General features: G+C 47.7%; 1 protein-coding gene across 5 annotated transcripts; it reads right to left on the bottom strand.

Moving 5' to 3' along the window:
- Nucleotides 1-6,497: 6,497 nt before the first annotated feature.
- LOC104334557 (cyclin-dependent kinase inhibitor 1) lies at nt 6,498-16,559 on the bottom strand. Of its 5 annotated transcripts, none has more exons than XM_075442022.1 (4): nt 16,295-16,559; nt 15,969-16,209; nt 12,949-13,391; nt 6,498-8,909 (listed from the first exon to the last, which is right to left on the bottom strand). In XM_075442022.1, coding segments are annotated over exons 2-4 (513 nt in total). In that variant the 5' UTR covers nt 15,971-16,209; nt 16,295-16,559; the 3' UTR covers nt 6,498-8,841. The 5 variants fall into 5 exon arrangements, with proteins under 5 accessions (XP_075298137.1, XP_075298146.1, XP_075298156.1 ...); XM_075442031.1 differs by having other exon boundaries at nt 16,401-16,559; XM_075442041.1 differs by having other exon boundaries at nt 15,964-16,559.
- Between the last annotated feature and the right edge of the window lie 3,555 nt (nt 16,560-20,114).

Below are 20,114 nucleotides of genomic sequence, written 5' to 3'. Positions count from 1 at the left end.
GCAGTAGACAGGGAAATCACAGCATGGCCCTAAAACACCAGAGGTATTCTCCATGGTCACCTCTGCGGAGTCTGATGTGTTTGGGCAGGATGCAAACAAATGCCACCGGCCACCAGAAAATCCCACGTTCCCTCTGTTGTTTCCCAAACCGTACTCTGCGATGGACGCCCTCTTGGTCCTTGGCAGTCCCAGGGGAGCTTGTTGCACATCCTTTGCAAGGCCCTTCTCTCAGGAAGAGTTTTGTGTCGCTTCCTTGGCATATAAAAGGCAATGCAAGTGTTACCCATCTGCTGCTCCACTTCATCCCTGGAACAGCACTGCTTTGTACCGGGCAAAAATGTCCTTGCATATAAGATACAAATACACAGGTATCTCTGCATATTTATAGATAGATATATGGATACGTATACGTAGTAAACAATAACATATGTATAAATATGTTATTATTTCTTAAATAATAAATATAGGCTTTTATTTTTATTTGGTTCCCTGCAGTCTTGCCAGATGACCGGTGCCATAACACAAAATATTTTATGCATGGCTATGTTTATCCAGACTGTGGCACCACTTCCCAGAGACGTTATCTAATTCTAACATCTGAGAAAATCTCAGAATAAGCTTTGTGGTAACCGCAGCTAACAAAGGGAGAAAGACTGCGGAAAGGTAAGAAGGCTGATCTTGGTCTGCAGCAGGCAAGCTGAAAATTCCCTGCAGCCTCTCAGTCCTACATCCCAGCCTCTTTGCGCTGCTTCACTGTGGAGTATGGCTCTCTTCTTTTTTTTAAAATGACAAGACAAATTGTCTAGCCGCAAGAATTTAAACAATGCTTTTAATCTGAATGAAGAAATGTGCTGTACTGCTCGGCTGCCTTTAAAGTCTACTACTGCAGCATCTCAGCAGAAGGTGCATTTGCAGAAGGGGGAGCTGTATCTTCATGCAGCTGCTCCATAAAGCCCATTTTTCCCCACCCCGCCTGATTTACAGTTCTCAGCAACTCCCTTGTCCTTTTTTCGGCTAAGGCACCTTCAGCGGTGATGTGTGCCGTGGAGGCAAGGGGGGGAGGTTCACCGCTCCCCCCCACAGTGCCCCCACTGTCCCGCAGCCAGACAAGCCAGATGGTAAGCGATGCAGGTTTTTTAAATAACCTGTGTTTTAAGAAAAGGAAAATTTCACTGCAGCTTTTTACTCTGGAACCACCGGGAAATGCAGTGAACTGCACAGATTTTTGCAGAACAGAAACAAACTTCTGCTCCCCAAAGCCTGGTGACATCCTGATGCTCTTCTCACACGCCTCAAGTGCCTGACACGAGCCTCTCCACCCTTCGTCTCCACGTCTGTCCTTCCTCTCAGCCCAACACACTCTGCTTCACAGGCTCCCCACCCTGCCAGAGAGATTTTGTGTGCACTCATCTGCATGGCCACAACGGCCATACACGAGTGGGTTGTACAACAGGTTGTACAAAACCCTACGAAAGGACCGAGATTCAGACAGCATCTCTCGTTTCCCTTTTGGGGACACAGCACCAGATGCTGCTGCTGATAACAGACACGCCGAAACGTGCACCTTGTGGCTCTTGGCCAGGTGAAGGGTTTGATAGATGGCTTGTAGGGTCAGGAAGGTTGGCCGTTCCTGGCTACCCACACTTCCTTAACACACTTGTGGGAGGGTCTATGCACTGCGTCGGTGAAAACAGCTCCGTGTACCATTCTACGTCCACGTATCGGAAAGCAGGGAGACAGATGGTGTCCATCACCCCGTGTACCAAGCGCAGGGCGCAGATGATCTGAAACAATTAGAACGGGAGTTTTCCTATCACAGAGTTTTACAGGGATTTCATTCGTCACACACTTGGCGGCATGGCTCCAGCTCCAAGGACGTATCTGAGACAGTGATTTAAAAATGTTCATCATGAAGTTTATCTGCTCAGTATAATGTTATGATTTGAAAGTGTAAAATGGCTTAACTCTTTAAAACCAGAAGCAAGCGCTACGCATCACCCTCATCCTGCGAGTTATCCTTTTCCAATGGGACCGTGAGAGTGCTTCTCCACTTTTTTCATGCCAAGGACCATCTAAATTGTGAGGAAAACGAGTCAGCAGACCAATTCTATTACCACTGCCACAACTGTTTAATTTACAGCAGCAGAACACCAGGCTGGTCTTTCCACACCTGTGTATTTTCTCCATTTTGCCTCCTTGCTGCTATGCTGTGAGACTATGCACAGGTTTTATTTTTCAAAATAGTTTTAACTGGTACGTGGATCCTCTCCTGAAGTTTCAGGGACCACTAGAGGTCCCCAGCCAGTGCTGCAGAACACTTGCCCGGGGCACTCCTTTCCACTCACCAGTTTACCTTGGCCCATGGACACTGCAGCAGGATGAACTACCGTCTCTGGCCTCTCGCCGACGTAATTGCGCAGGAAGAAATGTCACGTTCATACCAAGCTGGGGAAAATATTTATTTAGCAGGTGCGTATGTGTTGGTTTTACCCCCCGACCGCTGAGGCTGCTCAGCGCTTTGGAATGCTCCTTGCCTTTATGGAGGGGATTAATGGGCAGAGTGAAGGTTATTATCCTATAAACATAGCTGATCACATGAACCTGCCACTTCTCAGTGCCTCCTTATAAGAGAAAGGGATGGCTTTGGAAAAGATCATCTGAAAGAGGGAGCTAGAGAATCAGACCTTCTCCTGCGCTGGTTACTTTTCAGAAGTGCTGCTCCTAAGTAACTCCTCCAGTTCAGTAGAAGTCATTGTAATAAAAAAATCTGCGTGCATGCATGCCACGTATTATAAATCACTTCATCTCCTGCCGAAGCATGGCCACTTCTGGGTAAAAACACAGCAGACGTTTACCATGTCATGTCACAGCAGCTCTCCGTAGCAGATTTCAGCGGGACAGGAAGAATGCCATGAAACTGCAAGAAGGATTTAGTTAGGCGAGACATAATTACCAAATTTGGACTATGTCCAGGACACTGGGGCAAATCCTCCTGCCTTTGCAAATTTGATTTTAACAACTTTAATTTTAAACACCTGATAGTCGTATTTCTTGCCAAGGGAACAGATTGCTGAAAGTAAGAGAAGTAACATTTCCTAAGCAAAAATAAAATCTCAGAAAATGAAGAAAGAGAAAAAAAAAAAAAGTTGCCTCCTATATGGATTGTGACACCTCAGTGGGAGACCATGAAATATCCACCACACAAAACATATTTTCTGGGCTGTAGGTCAGCCCACCTTGTACCAGCCCACAGCCCAAGCCAGTATTTTGTGCGTGGAAGTGATGAATTGTAGAAAGCAGAACAGCACAGGGGGATCAGTGTAGGGAGGCCAGGTCAGAGCAGCACAGAAACAAAACACGAAGAACCTGCCTAAAAAGAAGAAAAAATCAACTTCCTTTGATATTAAAACATATTTATGCACCAGCATTTATTGATGACATTGCAAATCTCCACATGCGACAACCAAGTGGTTCAACACACCAGCCTGCTGATGTGAAATTCAACTGATTCTACAGCACTGCAACAAAACAAGCAAAGCAAAATGAATACCTGAAGGAAAGCGACTTGTGTGACACAGACCCTCTGAATCTCGGGAGGAACTCTGCTGGCCTTGGCTACCCCTGAGATTTGCCATGTGAGCAGAGCAAATCATTCCTTGCAGCAGTTCGCGAGCTTTGGGATAAGCAGGTCCTGATCCCGCGTTAGCACGGGGGGATGGAGTAGGTGACTTTGCTGCTTCCCTTCCAGACAAACATTTCTGTGGTATTAAGGCCCACCCCCAAAGCCTGTTAACAAGGATCCAAAAGACAACTGTGAAATAATAAAGCATCTACCATAACAAGTTGATAGCTGCTCCAGGAAACTTCTTCCCTCTGAGGGTGACGGAGCACTGGAACAGGCTGCCCAGGGAGGTTGTGGAGTCTCCTTCCCTGGAGATATTCAAGACCCGCCTGGACAAGGTCCTGTGCAGCCTGCTGTAGGTGACCCTGCTTCGGCAGGGGGGTTGGACTAGATGACCCACAGAGGTCCCTTCCAACCCCTACTATTCTGTGATTCTGTGATTCTGTGATTCTGTGAAACCAATACTACCCTAGTGAAGGGTACTTCAGGATAGTTTGCAGAGGCGTTGGTTTAAGTAGAAGAAAGCTGTACTCGCATCACCCTGAAAATAACTAGAAGCATGCAGAGAATCCCTTTTCCTGGCTTTTTCATCCATGTGGAACAACCTTATCCAGTCGCCGCTGAAATGAATTTACTGAAATAATCCATACCCAAGAGATTATTTCCACGTCCGTACAAAACACAAGTGTTCTGGACTTGCTCTGTCCCTTTTTCAGCTCACGTTGCACGTGGGACACATTTATCTCAGATGGAAAAAATCTGGACTACTGATTTCCCCAACGTACATACCGCTCACACCGTGGTATCGGTGGAACCAGGCTGTGGCTGCTGAGTAATGCACGGCCCTGAGCCGCGCACGCAGCTTACATAGAATCACAGCATGGTCGGGGTTGGCAGGGACCTCTGTGGGTCACCCAGTCCAACCCCCTGCCCAAGCAGGGTCACCTACAGCAGGCTGCACAGGACCTTGTCCAGGCGGGTCTGGAATATCTCCAGAGAAGGAAATTCTGTGATTCTGTGATTCCCATCTGAGGAAGGGGAAGGAGGAGGGCTCACGTAGGTGTAGCTGTACCTACTCATCAGCACGCCGAGGTTACGGCGCGCGGCGGGCTCCTGGTGCAGTCCCCCTCCCGCTGCGTAGCCCTCACACAGCCACACAGCGCCTTACACCGGTCCTGCTGCCCTGCCCTCAACGCCCAAAGTCACAGAATCACAGAATCACAGAATAGTAGGGGTTGGAAGGGACCTCTGTGGGTCATCTAGTCCAACCCTCCTGCGGAAGCAGGGTCACCTACAGCAGGCTGCACAGGACCTTGTCCAGGCGGGTCTGGAATATCTCCAGAGAAGGAGACTCCACAACCTCCCTGGGCAGCCTGGGCCAGGGCTCCGTCACCCTCAGAGGAAAGAACACATCCCCTCGCTTCTTGCTACGAGAAAGCGCTGCTTGGGGGTTTGATGGACAGCCATAGACCCCTGCAGCCCATCGAACTCACAGGTCAGCAAATAAGCCCTCAGCAGCTTTGTTACAGGATGAGGCTTGGTAGGTTCAACACCCTCTTTACGCCCAGGGAACGAAGCAGACCAAAGCTTCAGTGTATTGCTTTTTGAATCCATCAGGTCTGCTGCCTCATTGAAAGAATAGCAATGTTTCAGACTCACCTGCTATTAAAAAAAAAAAAAATTATTATTACAACTTTGCTACATACTGACATATCCGTTTGTGCATGCATTCGGTGTTAAACAAGTAAGTGCAATTCGCAAGTTGAACAAAACAATGAAATATTCCATGGTTCACTGTTTCTTCATCAGCATGGTAATGAAACACAGATACACTTTATCTACCCTGTTGATAATGAAGCTCAGACACCAATCAGAGGTTTGTTGTTATTTTTGGCGGTTACACACAAAAAACTACAGCAGAAACCATTTTCCTTTATCTTTTAAAACCCGTGTATGTAGAAAGGAGCCAGCAGCTTTACACAGCTACCTGCTTGTCTATTTATTCTGTAGAGTGACTAAAAGGACTAGTGCAAAACATTTCAGCCTCAGCTCTCCTCTGGTGTAAATCAAGGCAGTTCCACCACAGATCACTGAAGCTGTAATAAAGTGTACACCAGGGGAGGATTAGGCCCTCTGGTACCAGTATAAGAATTTCTAATTGCAGACACTGGTATGAAAGCAGTATTCCTTCCCACCCCTTCTTTTGTGTTACTGTGTATCCTCATCTCCAATATTCTGTCACTTCAAAAACTATTAACAAATGTATAATCAGCGAGCTGAGGGTGACGGAGCCCTGGCACAGGCTGCCCAGGGATGTTGTGGAGTCTCCTTCTCTGGAGATATTCAAGACCCGCCTGGATAAGGTCCTGTGCAGCTGCTGTAGGTGACCCTGCTTTGGCAGGGGGGCTGGTCTAGATGACCCACAGAGGTCCCTTCCAACCCCTACCATTCTGTGATTCTGTGAAGTAGAAAGATATCATCTTGTCTAATCAGTAGAAAACTCTTTTCTACCCTAGCGCCGAACTTCCAGCCACAATCACAGCTAACTGAGATGGTACAAACATGGACAGGCTCAATAGTTAACCATGGTCTCCACCTTACAGCCTGAATATACTGAAATTCCACCCTAATGCCAGTATCTGCATGAACATCCAAAACCTGTGTTATTGCTAATTTAAATCGTTGTTTTACGAATTCCTGTGACATTATAGTCACAGAATCACAGAATCACAGAATGTTTGGGGTTGGAAGGGACCTCTGTGGGTCACCCAGTCCAAACCCCTGCTGAAGCAGGGTCACCCAGAGCAGGCTGCACAGGACCTTGTCCAGGTGGGTCTTGAATATCTCCAGAGAAGGAGATTCCACAGCCCCCCTGGGCAGCCTGTTCCAGGGCTCCGTCACCCTCAGAGTGAAGAAGTTCTTCCTCATGTTCAGCTGGAGCTTCCTCTGCTTCAGTTTGTGCCCATTGCCCCTTGTCCTGTCTCCCAATTACAAAGCATTCAAGGCAGACACTTCCTTTTACATATACACTTAAGCACTGAGCTGCTTTGGAATTAATATGAAAAAAAAGAAAACGATCCTTTCTTCTTTCTTTGGGACAGCAGCACGCTGACAGTCATTATTTCTCCTAACACAGAGAAGCATCCCTTCTTCCCTTGAAAGAAGACAACTGCGCTGTTTTGCAACAACTTCGTGCATGGCCGACTTTAGTGCTTTTACACACAGCTCATGCCATCCTGGTCAGAAAGCAATTCTGCAAGTAACTACCAAAACGGTGTAGTGTTGTTGGTCTGCTTTAAAATCACAGGGAGAGCTTAATTAGCAAAATTTTGCTTAATTAGTGAAAACCACTGCACTTTAAAAAAAGAAAAACAGATTAGACTGTTCTAATCACAAGCAAAGTTTAAAAATAAGCCCAAGTATACAAAAAGCCCAGTCCCACACCTTTATGCTACATCTCAAAAGCCTGTAACAGACCAGCCTGGCCCGCAAACATACTGCAGGCTCTCCGAGCAGCAGTCACCAGGCTGGCCCCCATCCTGCTTCATTTGGGTAAAACTCCCTTTGCCATCAGCTAGAGCAAGGTTCATTCCTCACTAAATCAAAAAATCAAGAGAGAAAATCACAGCTCACGACTCTTGCATGTAGCTGGAAACAGGCTTCGACCCTGCAATCTGCTGCATATATTTATCTTGGCGTACAGAAAAAGGCTGAAATCACTGCCTTGTGGCAGCTGGGGAAAACCAACTATTATTTATGCCTAAACACCTGTAGCTCTTAATGGAAAAAAAAGAAACACAATAAACCCTGCCGATGTTGCATGAAATGCAGGGTGTATGACTCGCTTACACCACCTCTCATGCGTACACCCGACACCCACGTACCAGCACGTTAATTTTTACTACCCGAGAGAATCCTTTGTTTGTTTAGATTTGAGACAAAAAAGCAGCAGTCCGTCATCTCACGTCGTTCTAAAAACCTGACACTTACAGAGCTCTTTCCAAACGGGTTCATTGAACGCTGCATGCATCTTAAGGCCATATGCAGCAGTATAATTTAGAGTGTGTATTTTATAGGTTTCTTTCTCTGGTTTACCTGCTGATTATTATGTGCTGTAAAATTTCAATTATCCCAGCTAGTCAGGGGAATAAAAAAGGGAAGTAAAAAGTAGGTGATGGAAAAGCATATGAAAGAAATGCCATAGAAAAGCAGCCCATGCAACACCAAGATTGTTGCATGTGTAACATTTTAGTGTTATTAATGCCCTTTCTCTTCTCATACAAAGATTAGTAGGATGAACAACAAGCACAAAAAGGCAGCTAAACCATCTCCCTTATTCTTATCATGTTCTTACAAGCAGCAGGCGTTTTAAAATAACTTGGACAAATGCACAGCAAATTTTATCTTCGTTTTTCCCGTGCAAACTCACAGACCTAGACGGAACAGCACACCCAATTTAAAGGCTGGATTTGGCCCAGCTGAGAACAGGAACAACTTCAAAGACACAAGAACATATCTGCAAATTTCTCCCCATAAGTTTAACAACCTAACTCTTGCTTAGGGGGCAGACATACAGGGCTATGGCTGCTGATATAAATGGAAACTTTCCCAAACAATTTCAGCTCTCTCCATTTACATCCCAGTGTTTGGCACTCAAGTGCTCTTACTTATGCCCTGAATAGTTGCACACACGAAATTCTGTACCTGAAAAAACCAAAAAAATCACAGAAAGGGCTGCGAATGTTTTTTAGTGTGTCAGACCTGTAAAGCTGAGATGGTGAAACGTAGTAAGCGGTCCCCTCTAAAACAAAAAAAGGGGGCATGTAAAGATGTGACAACATGAAAGGCCACAGCTGCACAGTGACTTGTCCAAGCACATTATTACACATATACCGTTGTTTTAACTCTTTACCACTTTCTCATGTACAGTGATTTTTAATGCACGCTAAACTGCTAGCCTTAGCCAACTTCTGTAGTGTCCAAACTTTCTCACCAGCAGTTTTTAAGGCCAGTAATCTCACATCAAAGTGATTCCAGTTGATTTGCCCTGACTCCACCCCAATGGAAGCATTTTCTGTTCTCACTGTTGCTCTCGGGAACTGCTGCTCTCTGTGGGATGCCCCTCCGTGTCCGCAGCCTGCGCACCCAGTTTTTGAAGGTTGAGGAAGCTTGGCAGATGTTTCCAATTTCTACGGTGCAGAGCAATCCTCTCCTTGCTTTCAAAACGTCGACTTCGTTGCGGCAGCTGGCATATGCGTTTTGACTTGCTTCTTCGCCGAGTAGTAATCTGGAGAACACACACGCAGAATTAGGGCTACGACACTGACAACGGCTGCGTTTCAAAAAATCTCTCAAATCTGATGTTCGTGCTGAAGAAGTCACGTAGACTTCCCTACGGCTCGTGAATGCACAAAACTAATAATACCTTTAGCATTTTCCACATAAAGCTATGTAATACCACGCAAAACAAAGGAAATGCGCTGGCTGTTACCCAGCTGAGATCAAAAGACTTTGGACCCTCTTATGCAAGCTGAGCAATGTGACATTTCACTCAACTTTTACATCCACGGCTGCAGTGCTTTCCAGACAGAAGCAGGATTTTTTTTTTTTCCCTCCTTAAAAATAACCAAAAATACTCTGCAAAATAACATCAGAAGAACTTCATATATGGAGCATTTTATTTCTGCTTATTAGATCAAACTGCAGATTCAAGGAGGACTGAATAAAACCTTGCACTGCCACTGAAATATAACCAATTTGTTGCTCAGAGACCAAGCACTGGGTCAGCCACACAGGGAGAGTACCCGTTACGTTTTCATAGATACATGTGGTTGAACCTTTGTTTCAGGTGCAAACGTAAATCAACCTTAGCGACAGAACTGTGCCTACAACGCAGGAGTTTCCCTATGAGTTCCTTCTCTACCTCCCAGACTTGCAGAAAAAAATACATACTTTTCTCAGGTAAATAAAGCAGAATTAGCTGAAATGGAAGCTAGATGTTTATTTAGAGTTCATGGGAATTACCTGGTGTAAATTGTCTGCATTCACAGTAATGAATTCGCTCCACTTTCAGTTGAGGATATGGGCTCCACGATATTTCAACCCGAGCTTTCCATAGTCAGATTGGCAACACCTATCGAGTCCCAGCAGCATAAAGTCTTGCATTAATTGCAAGGCAAAACATTATTGGGGGAAATTCTGTAGGCTTTCACAGCTAAGTTTGTGCAACGAGATTCCTGCAGCCAACTTCCTTACGGATCCAACTGCATGGCACAGTGCACTGGAGCACAGCAGTACCTGAACTAGCCCTGAGTTGAATGTCTGGAGCAGGACGTGATCCCAAGGAGAGTATATTCTCCTAGGCAGGAGCATGCACTGCTAACTCACTACAAAAGCAAATCTTGCTATCACTATATCCTGCTGTGGTCTCTCAGTGGAGCAGCAAAGGAAAGGAGTAGTGCTCAGCAAAAAAAAGCTTACATTACCAAATGCAATCCTTACTATTTATTTCTTCCATTTGAAAGACTTCTATATAGCTATCCTTCATTTTATTTTGGGGAAAAATAATGAATTAGGACTTCTGCTTGGTAGGTGAAATTTAGAAAAGACTTCAGCAGTCAGTTTCTGCGTGTGAAGAACGCTCAGACACCCACCTCATGGAGCCTAGTTTCAAAACTGATGGAGGCCCTTAAAAGCCAGAAGGATGCAGAATGCCCGGAGCCATATTCAGATGGTCCAGCCTCCGTTTAAGATGCTAAACAGTCCATGGAAATTGGTTCGTTTGCCTGAGGGACTCTAAAGAGCACCTGCACTGGTACAGGTACTGAGGACGATGCTGCCTGCAGCCTGTCAGTAGGAAAGTCTCGCCACAGGGACCTAGGACGGGAAGATTTCTGTTGTGTAACTACACCACTTAAATATCTGCTTTTGTTTCATTCCCATTTTCTCCCAGCCATCTTGCATGAACTATCTGCTTCAGAAGTAAGACCAGCTAGCGAAAACACATGATTTGTACCAATTTTCTCTCTTTGACCTTTCGCAAAGGAGGCAAGGATTTATGAATGTCTCCCAGGAGAGCCAAGGTCTAACTGTGTCAGACTCAGACAAGCCAAAAGGTTTGGAAGAGAAAAGGAGTGAAGAGCTGGCATGGTTCACCAACCTTGGTTAGTAGGGAAAAAAATTAAAAAAGGGAGGGAAAAAAGAAAAAAATGAAAAAAATGAAAAAGGCTTATAGTCTGTATCTGAGCTGCTTTTTAAATCTGAGGTTCTCACAGAAAACACAGCTGAATCACACTGGGGTCACATCAAAAAAAGAAAGAATGGAGATGGGGTATGTGTACATAAACAGGTTGAGAGAGAGAAGGAAAAATCTTTCGTGCTGGTTAGCTCTCTGTATGTCTGAGGAGTCAAATGCAGCAGAAAAGCCTCCGCTCCTTCCACTCTGGAGGTGCCAATGTCCACAAACCCCTAATGGCTGGTTTTTAATATATAGATATTTATTTAATGGGCCACAGCTGTCTTTGAACGTCTAAATTAAACACACATTGTTGGATCTTAATGTAAAGCATTGCAGTGCTCTCTCTGACCAAAGCAGAACGTAGACAACCGGGTTCAAATCCAACCTCAGATCCTAATCCTAAACGAACCTTTCATTACGGGATGGCAGGAGAAGATTAGCGAAGGGGTGGAAGTGTGGGGTCAGACCTCATCAGTAGGTATGGCTTGCCCTGGCTCCGTTTTGCCTGAATTACTTCAGTCGTGCCCAGAGAGACAAGGTTCCTGCAGCTAGAGGGAAACTTCCAATGCATCCTTCAGCTGGCAGTAAGAAGGTCGTGTGTGTGCCCGTGGGAGAAGGGCTGAGAGAGAGACCGATCTCCAAGCCTCACCAGAAGAGAAGACTGCAAACGATTTTCCTTCCCCATCTTGCACATCTTCCTTGGGGAGAAGGGTGCTGGCTGTTAAACCAAAGTGTTTTCTCTTACGAAAACACATGTGGGAAAGTGTTAAACTGTGCAGTGTGGTATTTTGGTTTCCACATCCCCTGATGAAATGTTTCTTGCCTGAGGAAAACAAAACGGAAGAAAAATATCCCCTGGAAATATCTGCATAATTTACTCCCACACACCTAGTGAGAGATTTACAATTGAACAGCAGTTCCCTCAAACCGTCACAACATTGTGCTCTGAATTACACTTCTGTACTCCTACCTGTAAATTATGCTGTTAATTAGTTAATGGCTGTAAAGTGCTGTGGAGAAGAAAAGAGCACTCATTAAATTGTTCTGTACTCCAGTGTGCAATGTTCCACTCTTCATTAATCTCCAACCTCTTCCTGAACCTCTCGGTAGCAATTAAGTTTCATACCCTCTAATAGCAAATTAGTCTATTGTCTGACTTAACTGAGATCAGCATCACTGTTCAGAAAGTGTTTCCTGAAACCTCAGCTTCAATTATCCTCTAGGCAATTTCAAACTGGTGTCTCACATCAAATTCCCAAAAGAAAGTCTTTGGTCTACGTCTTGAAAACCTCAGTCTTCAATAAACCAAAACCCCAATATGGACAACAGAAATCTAATATGAACCCCAATATGGACAACAGAAATCTAATATACAGGATTAGATTTTTCAGACAAGCTCAGATCCCACTGAGAGAGAAACTGAGGGGACAGATGTTAAGACGAGCTTAGCATGCAGGATGTTGAAGACTTTTGAAAACCCAAAGCTCTTTTATGGGTTCTGAAACCCACTCCTGGCAGCAAGACCTTGTGAGAGGCATTTGAAAACCCAGCCCCTTCTGCCGTCTGGCCAAGTTAGAGATCGATTTGCCCTTAAAACTCCTGGATGCCTTCACTGAGTGTAATATCCAGGACAAAGTTAGCAGGAGATCTGGCTGCTTTCTCTGGTTTCTGCTCTTCCTCCTAAGGCTCAGCCAGCTGAACGGTGTTCCTTGTCACACTCAGGAAAGGGTGCACATGGGCAAACCAAAAACTCCCGTCCGATGGGGAAGCCCGTTGTCCTGTTGGGTTCCTGCTTGAGAAATCGCTACTTTTCGTAGACTAGCCCTCTTAACCACCCCAGCTACCCTCCTGCAAGAAGCGGTTGTCATCTTATCGCCCTGCGGCAAGTCCTCAACAGACCCGCAGAGCCGGGAAGGGGGCTGTGGCACAGCAACTTTGAAAAACACAGGTCCATCGATTTAGAGTGTGCCTTCCTCCTCTCACAGATACTTCTCTGAAGGGCTGCACTTTCTTAAAGCAAGACTGGTTTACAGGCCCACCAGAGAATTTCTAAGCAGCTGCTGGGACAAGGTTTGACCACCTCACACACCTGTCAAAGATGTCTGTCTTCTTTTCTTCCCTTCTGAGGTCCTCTTGCCCCCTGTTTTCTTGGAAGTTTTGGGTTTCTCAGTCAGTGCCACCTGGGCAAAGCGGTGACTCTTGTCCTCCCTGCCCAGGGGCCAGTTCAAGTGATGCCGCGGTCTCCGAGCATCTCCCACCACAGAGCTGTGGTAGAAGGTGGGCACCTCGTGGCCCTTGAGCTCTTCCCACTGAAGGAGCCCCTCCGTCGGCGTGTCCTGGAGGAAATCGAAGTTCCACTTCTGCTGGGCCCCCTCAACGCTGCTGCGCAGCATGTGCTGGAAGTCCTGCTGCAGCTGCTCACGGTCCACAGGGCCAAAGAGGTTCCTCCGAGCGTGGGTCGTCTTGCCCGGCCTCCGCTCCATCTTCTCTCCCCGGTGCCACTCTCCAGCGAGCGTATACAGCAGCGACTCCCTGCCAAGGACAGAAAAACCATCAACCACCCTTTGCACGCTCGGTTTAGTGGGCCCTGAACACTCTTTAAGGGAAGTGTGACAGTAAACCTAGATATTATTTATCCCGCTACAGGAAATCTTGGCTTATTTAGAAAGAAATTTTTCCCAGTCTCCAGTCCAGAGTGAGAATTCCCACCTATAGGATGTGCCTATAGAAGGATGGGGAAAGGTGAAAAGCCCTCACCGCTTTTGTGCATCCTTATTTCAGTGTACACTGAGTGAGGGTTTCCCCTAAGAGGACAGAGGCCCACGAGGGTGGGGGACAAGGTCCCCTGAGGTAGTGCAGCCAAAGACAGAAAGCACAGACGTGGTACTTGGGGAAAACAACCAAGAGTATCACCTTAAAGAAGGGAAAGGGCCTGAAAGGAAGAATTCCAGGACAACTAAGGCTGACAGCAATCAGTCAAGTACAGAAGACATGTCTAATTTTACAGGGGAGGCGGTATCTCTTTCCTGACTACTCTCACCACCGCTTGTTTTGCAGTGTCAGCCAAGTCAGAAGTGAAAGATAATCAGAGCAACCACCAGCTTCTTGCCTGACATTTTCATTCCCTTTTCTTGCAGCAATTGCCTGAGAAATGGTCCCAGTCACAGACAAAAACAGCGCTCCCTACAATGACAAATCCCACGCAAGCATCAGTAGGTGGATTTACCATTTGGTAGACTGGCATGGGGACAGAAAGATGGGATTTGCACCCTCCTCTGGCAGGTGAGGTGGGGAGACGGCAAGACGGAGAAGAGATATCAGGCATTTTGCAGATTTCATAGGCCAGAAGGGCATAAATATACCAAATAAATTCACCCACTAATTCCTGCACCAGGTCTTTAATTTCTGGAAGAGACTGAAAATCCATCTCAATGGTCATTCAGTTCCCTCTTGGGATCCACAAAACTCAGCCCCTCTCACAAGCTGTGATGCGTAGCAGTGGACAGGCTAAAAAGAAACCTCAGAGAAACATTAGCAAACAGCCAAATTTTGGATTTGTTGCGCTACTGAAATCTGAAGGGCAGAGAGAGTTTTGGGATGGAGCTAAGAGAGGTCAGCTGGTGATTTGTCTACAGACCACGCAGAGGTAGTCAGAGCAGCAGAGCTGCTGCAGAACCTCAAGCTTCGGGCTTGGTCTCCAACATCCCAAAGGGTGCTTCGGCCACAGCAGACACAAACCCAGATGCGAATGGCATAACCATCCCCCCCGCCATTATCTTTGCAACCCGAACTCTGAGCATCCCCTCGCAATCACACCCCAAGTACTTCCTCTGAGAACTTCACTTGGTGGCTCTGGTATCAAGAGCTTGTCAGCAACGGGGTGGTGTTGGCGCTTAGATGGTTCTGCACGTAGTCTGCCGCAGAAAACTCAGACACTGAGGGACCTGGCTGCCTCCTCTCAGGTGGAAGCTGAGCATCAGTTCTGCAGCTGACAACCCACCTGAGCAGCGGAGGTCCAGAGAGGTGGACTGGCTCCTGCATCCATTTATAAATCTTACTCCCTGCCCTTAGTGGCTCTGAACCAGCGTCCTGCAAACGCACGGCCAACAGCCACGGGAAATTAAATCGGAGAGCGCCAGGTCTGGGTTGTCCTTCTGGGGCATGGATCGATTTCCAAACTTTGGGTGCTGTTCTCTGGAGGCTGATGTCTCTCGTGGAGCTCCAGGATGGGAAACAGAGCAGCCCTGTTGGGTCTGGGACACCACCTGGGGCTGATCACTAGGTCTGATGGGACCACAGTGCCTCCTGTGCCCCAGCAGGTCCCACCGGTGGTGCTGCACCGTGCTGGGTGGTTACACCAGCTCGTTCGGCGTGAGCCTTCAGCACACGGCTGCCAGCGGGAGCAAAGCCGGCGGGTACCCACCAGATGCTCCTCGCAGCGCCGAGGAAAGGTGGAAAAGCAGTTTTCCTGAGGAAAATCCTAGAGCACAACGAGGAAGATAGCAGGAGGATAATCCTCTAGGTGGCATCCAGAATCCCCAAACCTCACATAACACTTTTCTCAGGGTTTGCGCGCAGCCTTGCCCTTGGCCCGGCGGTGCCGGCTGTCGCTACAGCTAATAACCATCACACCACCGCTGCTTCTTCATCTGGTGCCAAGCCAGCTTAAACTGAGTTCGTTCAAAGGCAATCGGGTCTTAGGAAAAGGTTTACGGAAAGGAAACGCAGTGCTTTGCAGGAATATTCCTCTGTGCTGGAAACTTTTCTCACAGGTACTAGGAACTGTTTGATATCAGCGAAATCAGGGTTAGGAAAAAAGAACCTATTTATCAAACAACTATAACCTTTCCTAATAGCACATTTTAATATTGCATAGGAATGAAGCAGAAAAGACTCTGCCTTGCTCTGTTAATAATTACGGCTATTCCGGCGCGGCCTGCGAATCCAATGCCTTGTCTTTAACACTGTCTAATTCCAGGTGTTTCAAAAGGGAGACAAAAAGCCTGCAGGAAGGATAATTCTAGAATAACCTTTCCCTGTGGAAAGTTTCCTCCTAGTGCGCTTCGTTTCGTCACGAATCACAAACGCTTCTAACTCTTCTAACCTTACATCACGCGTGCATACTGCCTGTTGTCATTCCCATTATTCACGGCCGCATCCAGACTGGAATCCTGGCCCTGCAGAAGCCTGTGCACGGTTACCGCAGCAGAACCGGGATGCAGCTCCTCGCTTTTCTTCAGGTCTCGTTCCAGGTCTTGGCTCCAACGCTGCACCGTCGCTATTCCCACAGCTTAGTCCGAGCTGCGCGGGCGTGTTGAAAACACCCGTAAAACGGGGCAGAGAGACGTTTCTGAAATGCGAAAACAAAGCAGCGCAGGCTTCCCAGCCAGTCCAGCAAATCAAAAACGCGTTTCGGAGCATCAGGGGCACGTTACCCCCTGTAACGGAGCGGGGTTCGTTCCTCATAAACCTCCCCGGCACCGAACGCCGCGCCCGTCGGCTCTCCGCCCGTCGAGGACCGCCGCCCCGCCTCCCGCTTACCCAACCGCGGCTGCGCGCCCGGCACCCGGCAGCTCCCGCAACCGCCGGCCCCGGGGCTCATTTACGTGCGGGGCGTCCCGGGACGGCTTGGCGGGGGCAGAGGGGAGGCGACCGGGGCCGGGACTGGGACAGGGGCCGTGAGGCTCCGCCTGGACGGGCGCCCGCCCCGCCCCGCCCCGGCTGCTCGTGAGGCGGGGGCGGGGCCGCGTGGCTCCGCAAAGTGACGGCGCCGCCGCGTGGTCCCCGAAGGCGGCGGAGGGCGCGGGGTGGTGAGGGCTCTGCTGAACCGTGTCCCAAAGTGCCGCGTCTACGCGTTGTTTGAACCCCTCCAGGGATGGTGGCTCCACCACCTCCCTGGGCAGCCTGTGCCAATGTCTGACCGCTCTCAGTGAAGAAATTTTTCCTCCCCTGATGCAACTTGTGGCCATTTCCTCTCATTGCTGGTTACTTGGGAGAAGAGACCAACACCTGCCTCACTACACCCTCCTTTCAGGCAGGTGTAGAGAGCAATAAGGTCCCCCCTCAGCCTCCTCTTCTCAAGACTAAACAGCCCCAGCTCCCTCAGCTGCTCCTCGTCAGACTTGTTCTCCAGACCCCTCACCAGCCTCGTTGCCCTTCTCTGGACACGCTCCAGCCCCTCAATGTCCTTCTTGTAGTCAGGGGCTCAGAACTGAACACAGCACTCGAGGTGCAGCCTCACGATCTCCTCAGCAGCACGATCCCCTCCCTGCTCCTGCTGGCCACACCGTTCCTGATACAAGTCAGGATGCCGTTGGCCTTCTTGGCCACCTGGGCACACTGCTGGCTCATGTCCAGCCAGCTGTCAACCAACACCCCCAGGTCCTTTTCCGCTGGGCAGCTTTCCAGCTCCTCCTCCCCAAGCCTGTAGCGTTGCGTGGGGTTGTTGTGACCCAAGTGCAGGACCCGGCACTTGGCCTGGTTGAACCTCATGTGACTGGCCTTGGCCCATCGATCCAGTCTGTCCAGATCCCTCTGCGGAGCCTTGCTGCCCTTGAACAGATCAACACTCCCACCCAACTTGGTGTCATCTGCAAACTTACTGAGGGAGCACTCAATCCCCTCATCCAGATCATTGACAAAGATGTTCAACAAGACCAGACCCAAAACCGAGCCCTGGTGAACACCACTCGTGACTGGATTTGGGCTGAGAAAGGGATAAAAATATGAATTCTGTGAGAACATGGCTGTTGTTAAATTCTGGCAGCAGGACCCTTTTTCCCACCTTCGTCATATACTTTCATATTCCGCCCCTGAGCGATACACCTGCAACGGCAACGCCAGAGCCTTGCTTTATACCTCCCCCTTTAAAACCATCTTTAAACTCCCGTGGGTCAAGCTGGACGCGGCACTTTGCATTTCCATGTGGATGGTGGCCGTCCCCTGGCTGGGGACCTCCTGCAGCCGAGCCTGGCAGCGAGCAGTGGGGCAGAGCAGAGCCGGGTGATGTTCCTTCACGCCGTAGCGCTGGCCACGTCACCGCCTTGGCCTCCCTTCAGCTGCAGAACCTGGCGTGCTCGACCACGTGGCGTGGTGCTGAGCCCACCGCTTTTTCCAGCCTCCCTGTAACCACCCCCTCGAGCCCCTTGGAGTGTCCTCACGTGCCCTTGTTGCTCACCCAAACCCACCGACGCTGAACCGTTGCGCCCCGATGCGGGGAACCACCCCGCTGGGACTCTGCGGTGGGGCAGAGAGCGTCGGGACCGGTGGAGGCCGAACTCCCGCCCTCAGCCCTCCCACCCGTGGAACGGGGAGACCTTGTTTGCTCCGTTTTCACTGCAGGTGCCCCTGCGCTGGTCTGGTGTTTCAGTGTCGAGCCTGCAAGCGGAGAGCTTGCTTCTTTAAGGTTTAACAGTGATTTCAGATATTAAGAAAACCCTCCTCTGTCTATGTCTTGCAAAGTGTTTTTTGGTTGTTCTTCATCTTTTAAGAAAGCCTCGTGTTTTAGGCAATTTTTTCTTGAGATTGTTCCTTTGTCAAGTCACAAACTATGAAACCCTGACAACATTTGTTTTTCTTGTAATCTAGGTAAAGTGATTTCCTGTGGAAGCAGCAATGCCATTTATCTTAAGGCTCAGTTTGTTTCACAGAAAATTGAACTCTTTTGGAAACAGAATTCCTTTTTTTCTTACTGGATTTTTTTTGGGGGGAGAAGCACAAACTAATAATACAGTTTCTGGCATAGCTGCATATAACCACGTGCCTTGTCTTAGGCACGTGGATGTATTTGTGCCAAACACGGTGAATCATCTTTTTAGCCGTTCCCAATCACGATCTGAGGTTTTATAAGATTATAAAGGCAATTCGTGTTTAAGCATCACCTCATCCTCCAGGTTGTGGTTTTGGTTTGCAACGTGCTTTTTACAGTGGGTTACTCTCCGAAGGATTATTCTCCACGCTGGGTTTGCCATCCGTTCTGAATCTCTGAGGTCACTCGTGCTTTGATGTCTCTCGCTCTCAACACGATGCACAGCTACTGCCTCACGATTCACTGATGGCAGGAGAGGACAACAGGATGACGCAAGGGCTTGCTGCAGAAAGAAGGCTGTGTGAGTGTATCTCTCTCTTCCAGTCACGTACTGGTTGCATCCTCCATATCCTTTGATCCATCAGGAGCGGCAGTTTGACACGCAATGATGCCTTTATAGTTCTAGACGGGAAAAACAGGTTAAAGCAAGGCAGGAGCACTGGCATGGTAGATCTTTACAAAGATATTTTTTCATCAATTGTGGTTGCGTAGAGGTTTGCAACTTCCTATTTTAGTGCGTAGCGACAAGAATTAAATAACAGTAAAAAATACAGTGTTTGTATTCCTGGACATTGTGTGACAGCTCAAACCAAAAACTGAAGAAAAATGAAGGATGAGGGTGGGTTTGGTGGGAAAGGGTTGTTAACTTCAGGCAAGTGTGATAAATGTGAAGAGCGACCGCTACGTTATTATTGTATCAGTTCTGGTCTCTGTGCAAAGCTAAGGGCTTGTGTTTTCTGTAGCTTGTAGCCTTTATGAAGTGTCAGTGAACCAGAAGACAAATTGGTGCACGATGCCAGTGCTCTCCGTAATAGTGTGTGCCTTGAAAAATGTTAACTGAGTAAGTGGCTATTTTCAATTAACTATACAAGTGAAGGCAGAAGAATCGCTGCTCCGTTATCTATTCACCTGTTCACTGGAGATTAATTTTCAAATAGGCTTAAGAGTATTGACTATAACATAAAACCCAGACATAAACACAGGGAAAATTAAGGGCTAGACAATCTTTCACACTCCATTTATCCTCTTACACTGCATTTAAATTCTGTCATAGAAACTAGACACACTGAGATTTTTAGGGCACGGGAAAACTCCAGACTTTCTCTCCCTCTCCACCTCAGAAAACAGGTTTTCCATTAGTTTTCATATCTGCAATGTTCCGCACCTACTGAAACAAAGCTACTTTTACTTTCTGAAGAGTGAAAAAGATGGTCTGTGTAATTTGTTTAGCATATAGAAAATATACCTAAGCATATTTCTTAGCAAGCATTTCCCATATTGAAGGTGGAGTGGTTACACGGCCTTTTGCCTGTTGACATATCGCTGAGCAAGGAGAGCAAGAACAAATATTGAAAAGGAAAGCATATGTGTAAAACAGAGAGGAAGATGACTGCTATAAATACCAAAAATGCTTACGCAGATGTGACATAGATGCTAGTGCAGGGAAA

Source organism: Opisthocomus hoazin, chromosome 1 (assembly GCF_030867145.1).
Source record: "Opisthocomus hoazin isolate bOpiHoa1 chromosome 1, bOpiHoa1.hap1, whole genome shotgun sequence".
Classification (NCBI taxonomy): domain Eukaryota; kingdom Metazoa; phylum Chordata; class Aves; order Opisthocomiformes; family Opisthocomidae; genus Opisthocomus; species Opisthocomus hoazin.
This window is presented reverse-complemented; position numbering and strand designations above follow the sequence as displayed.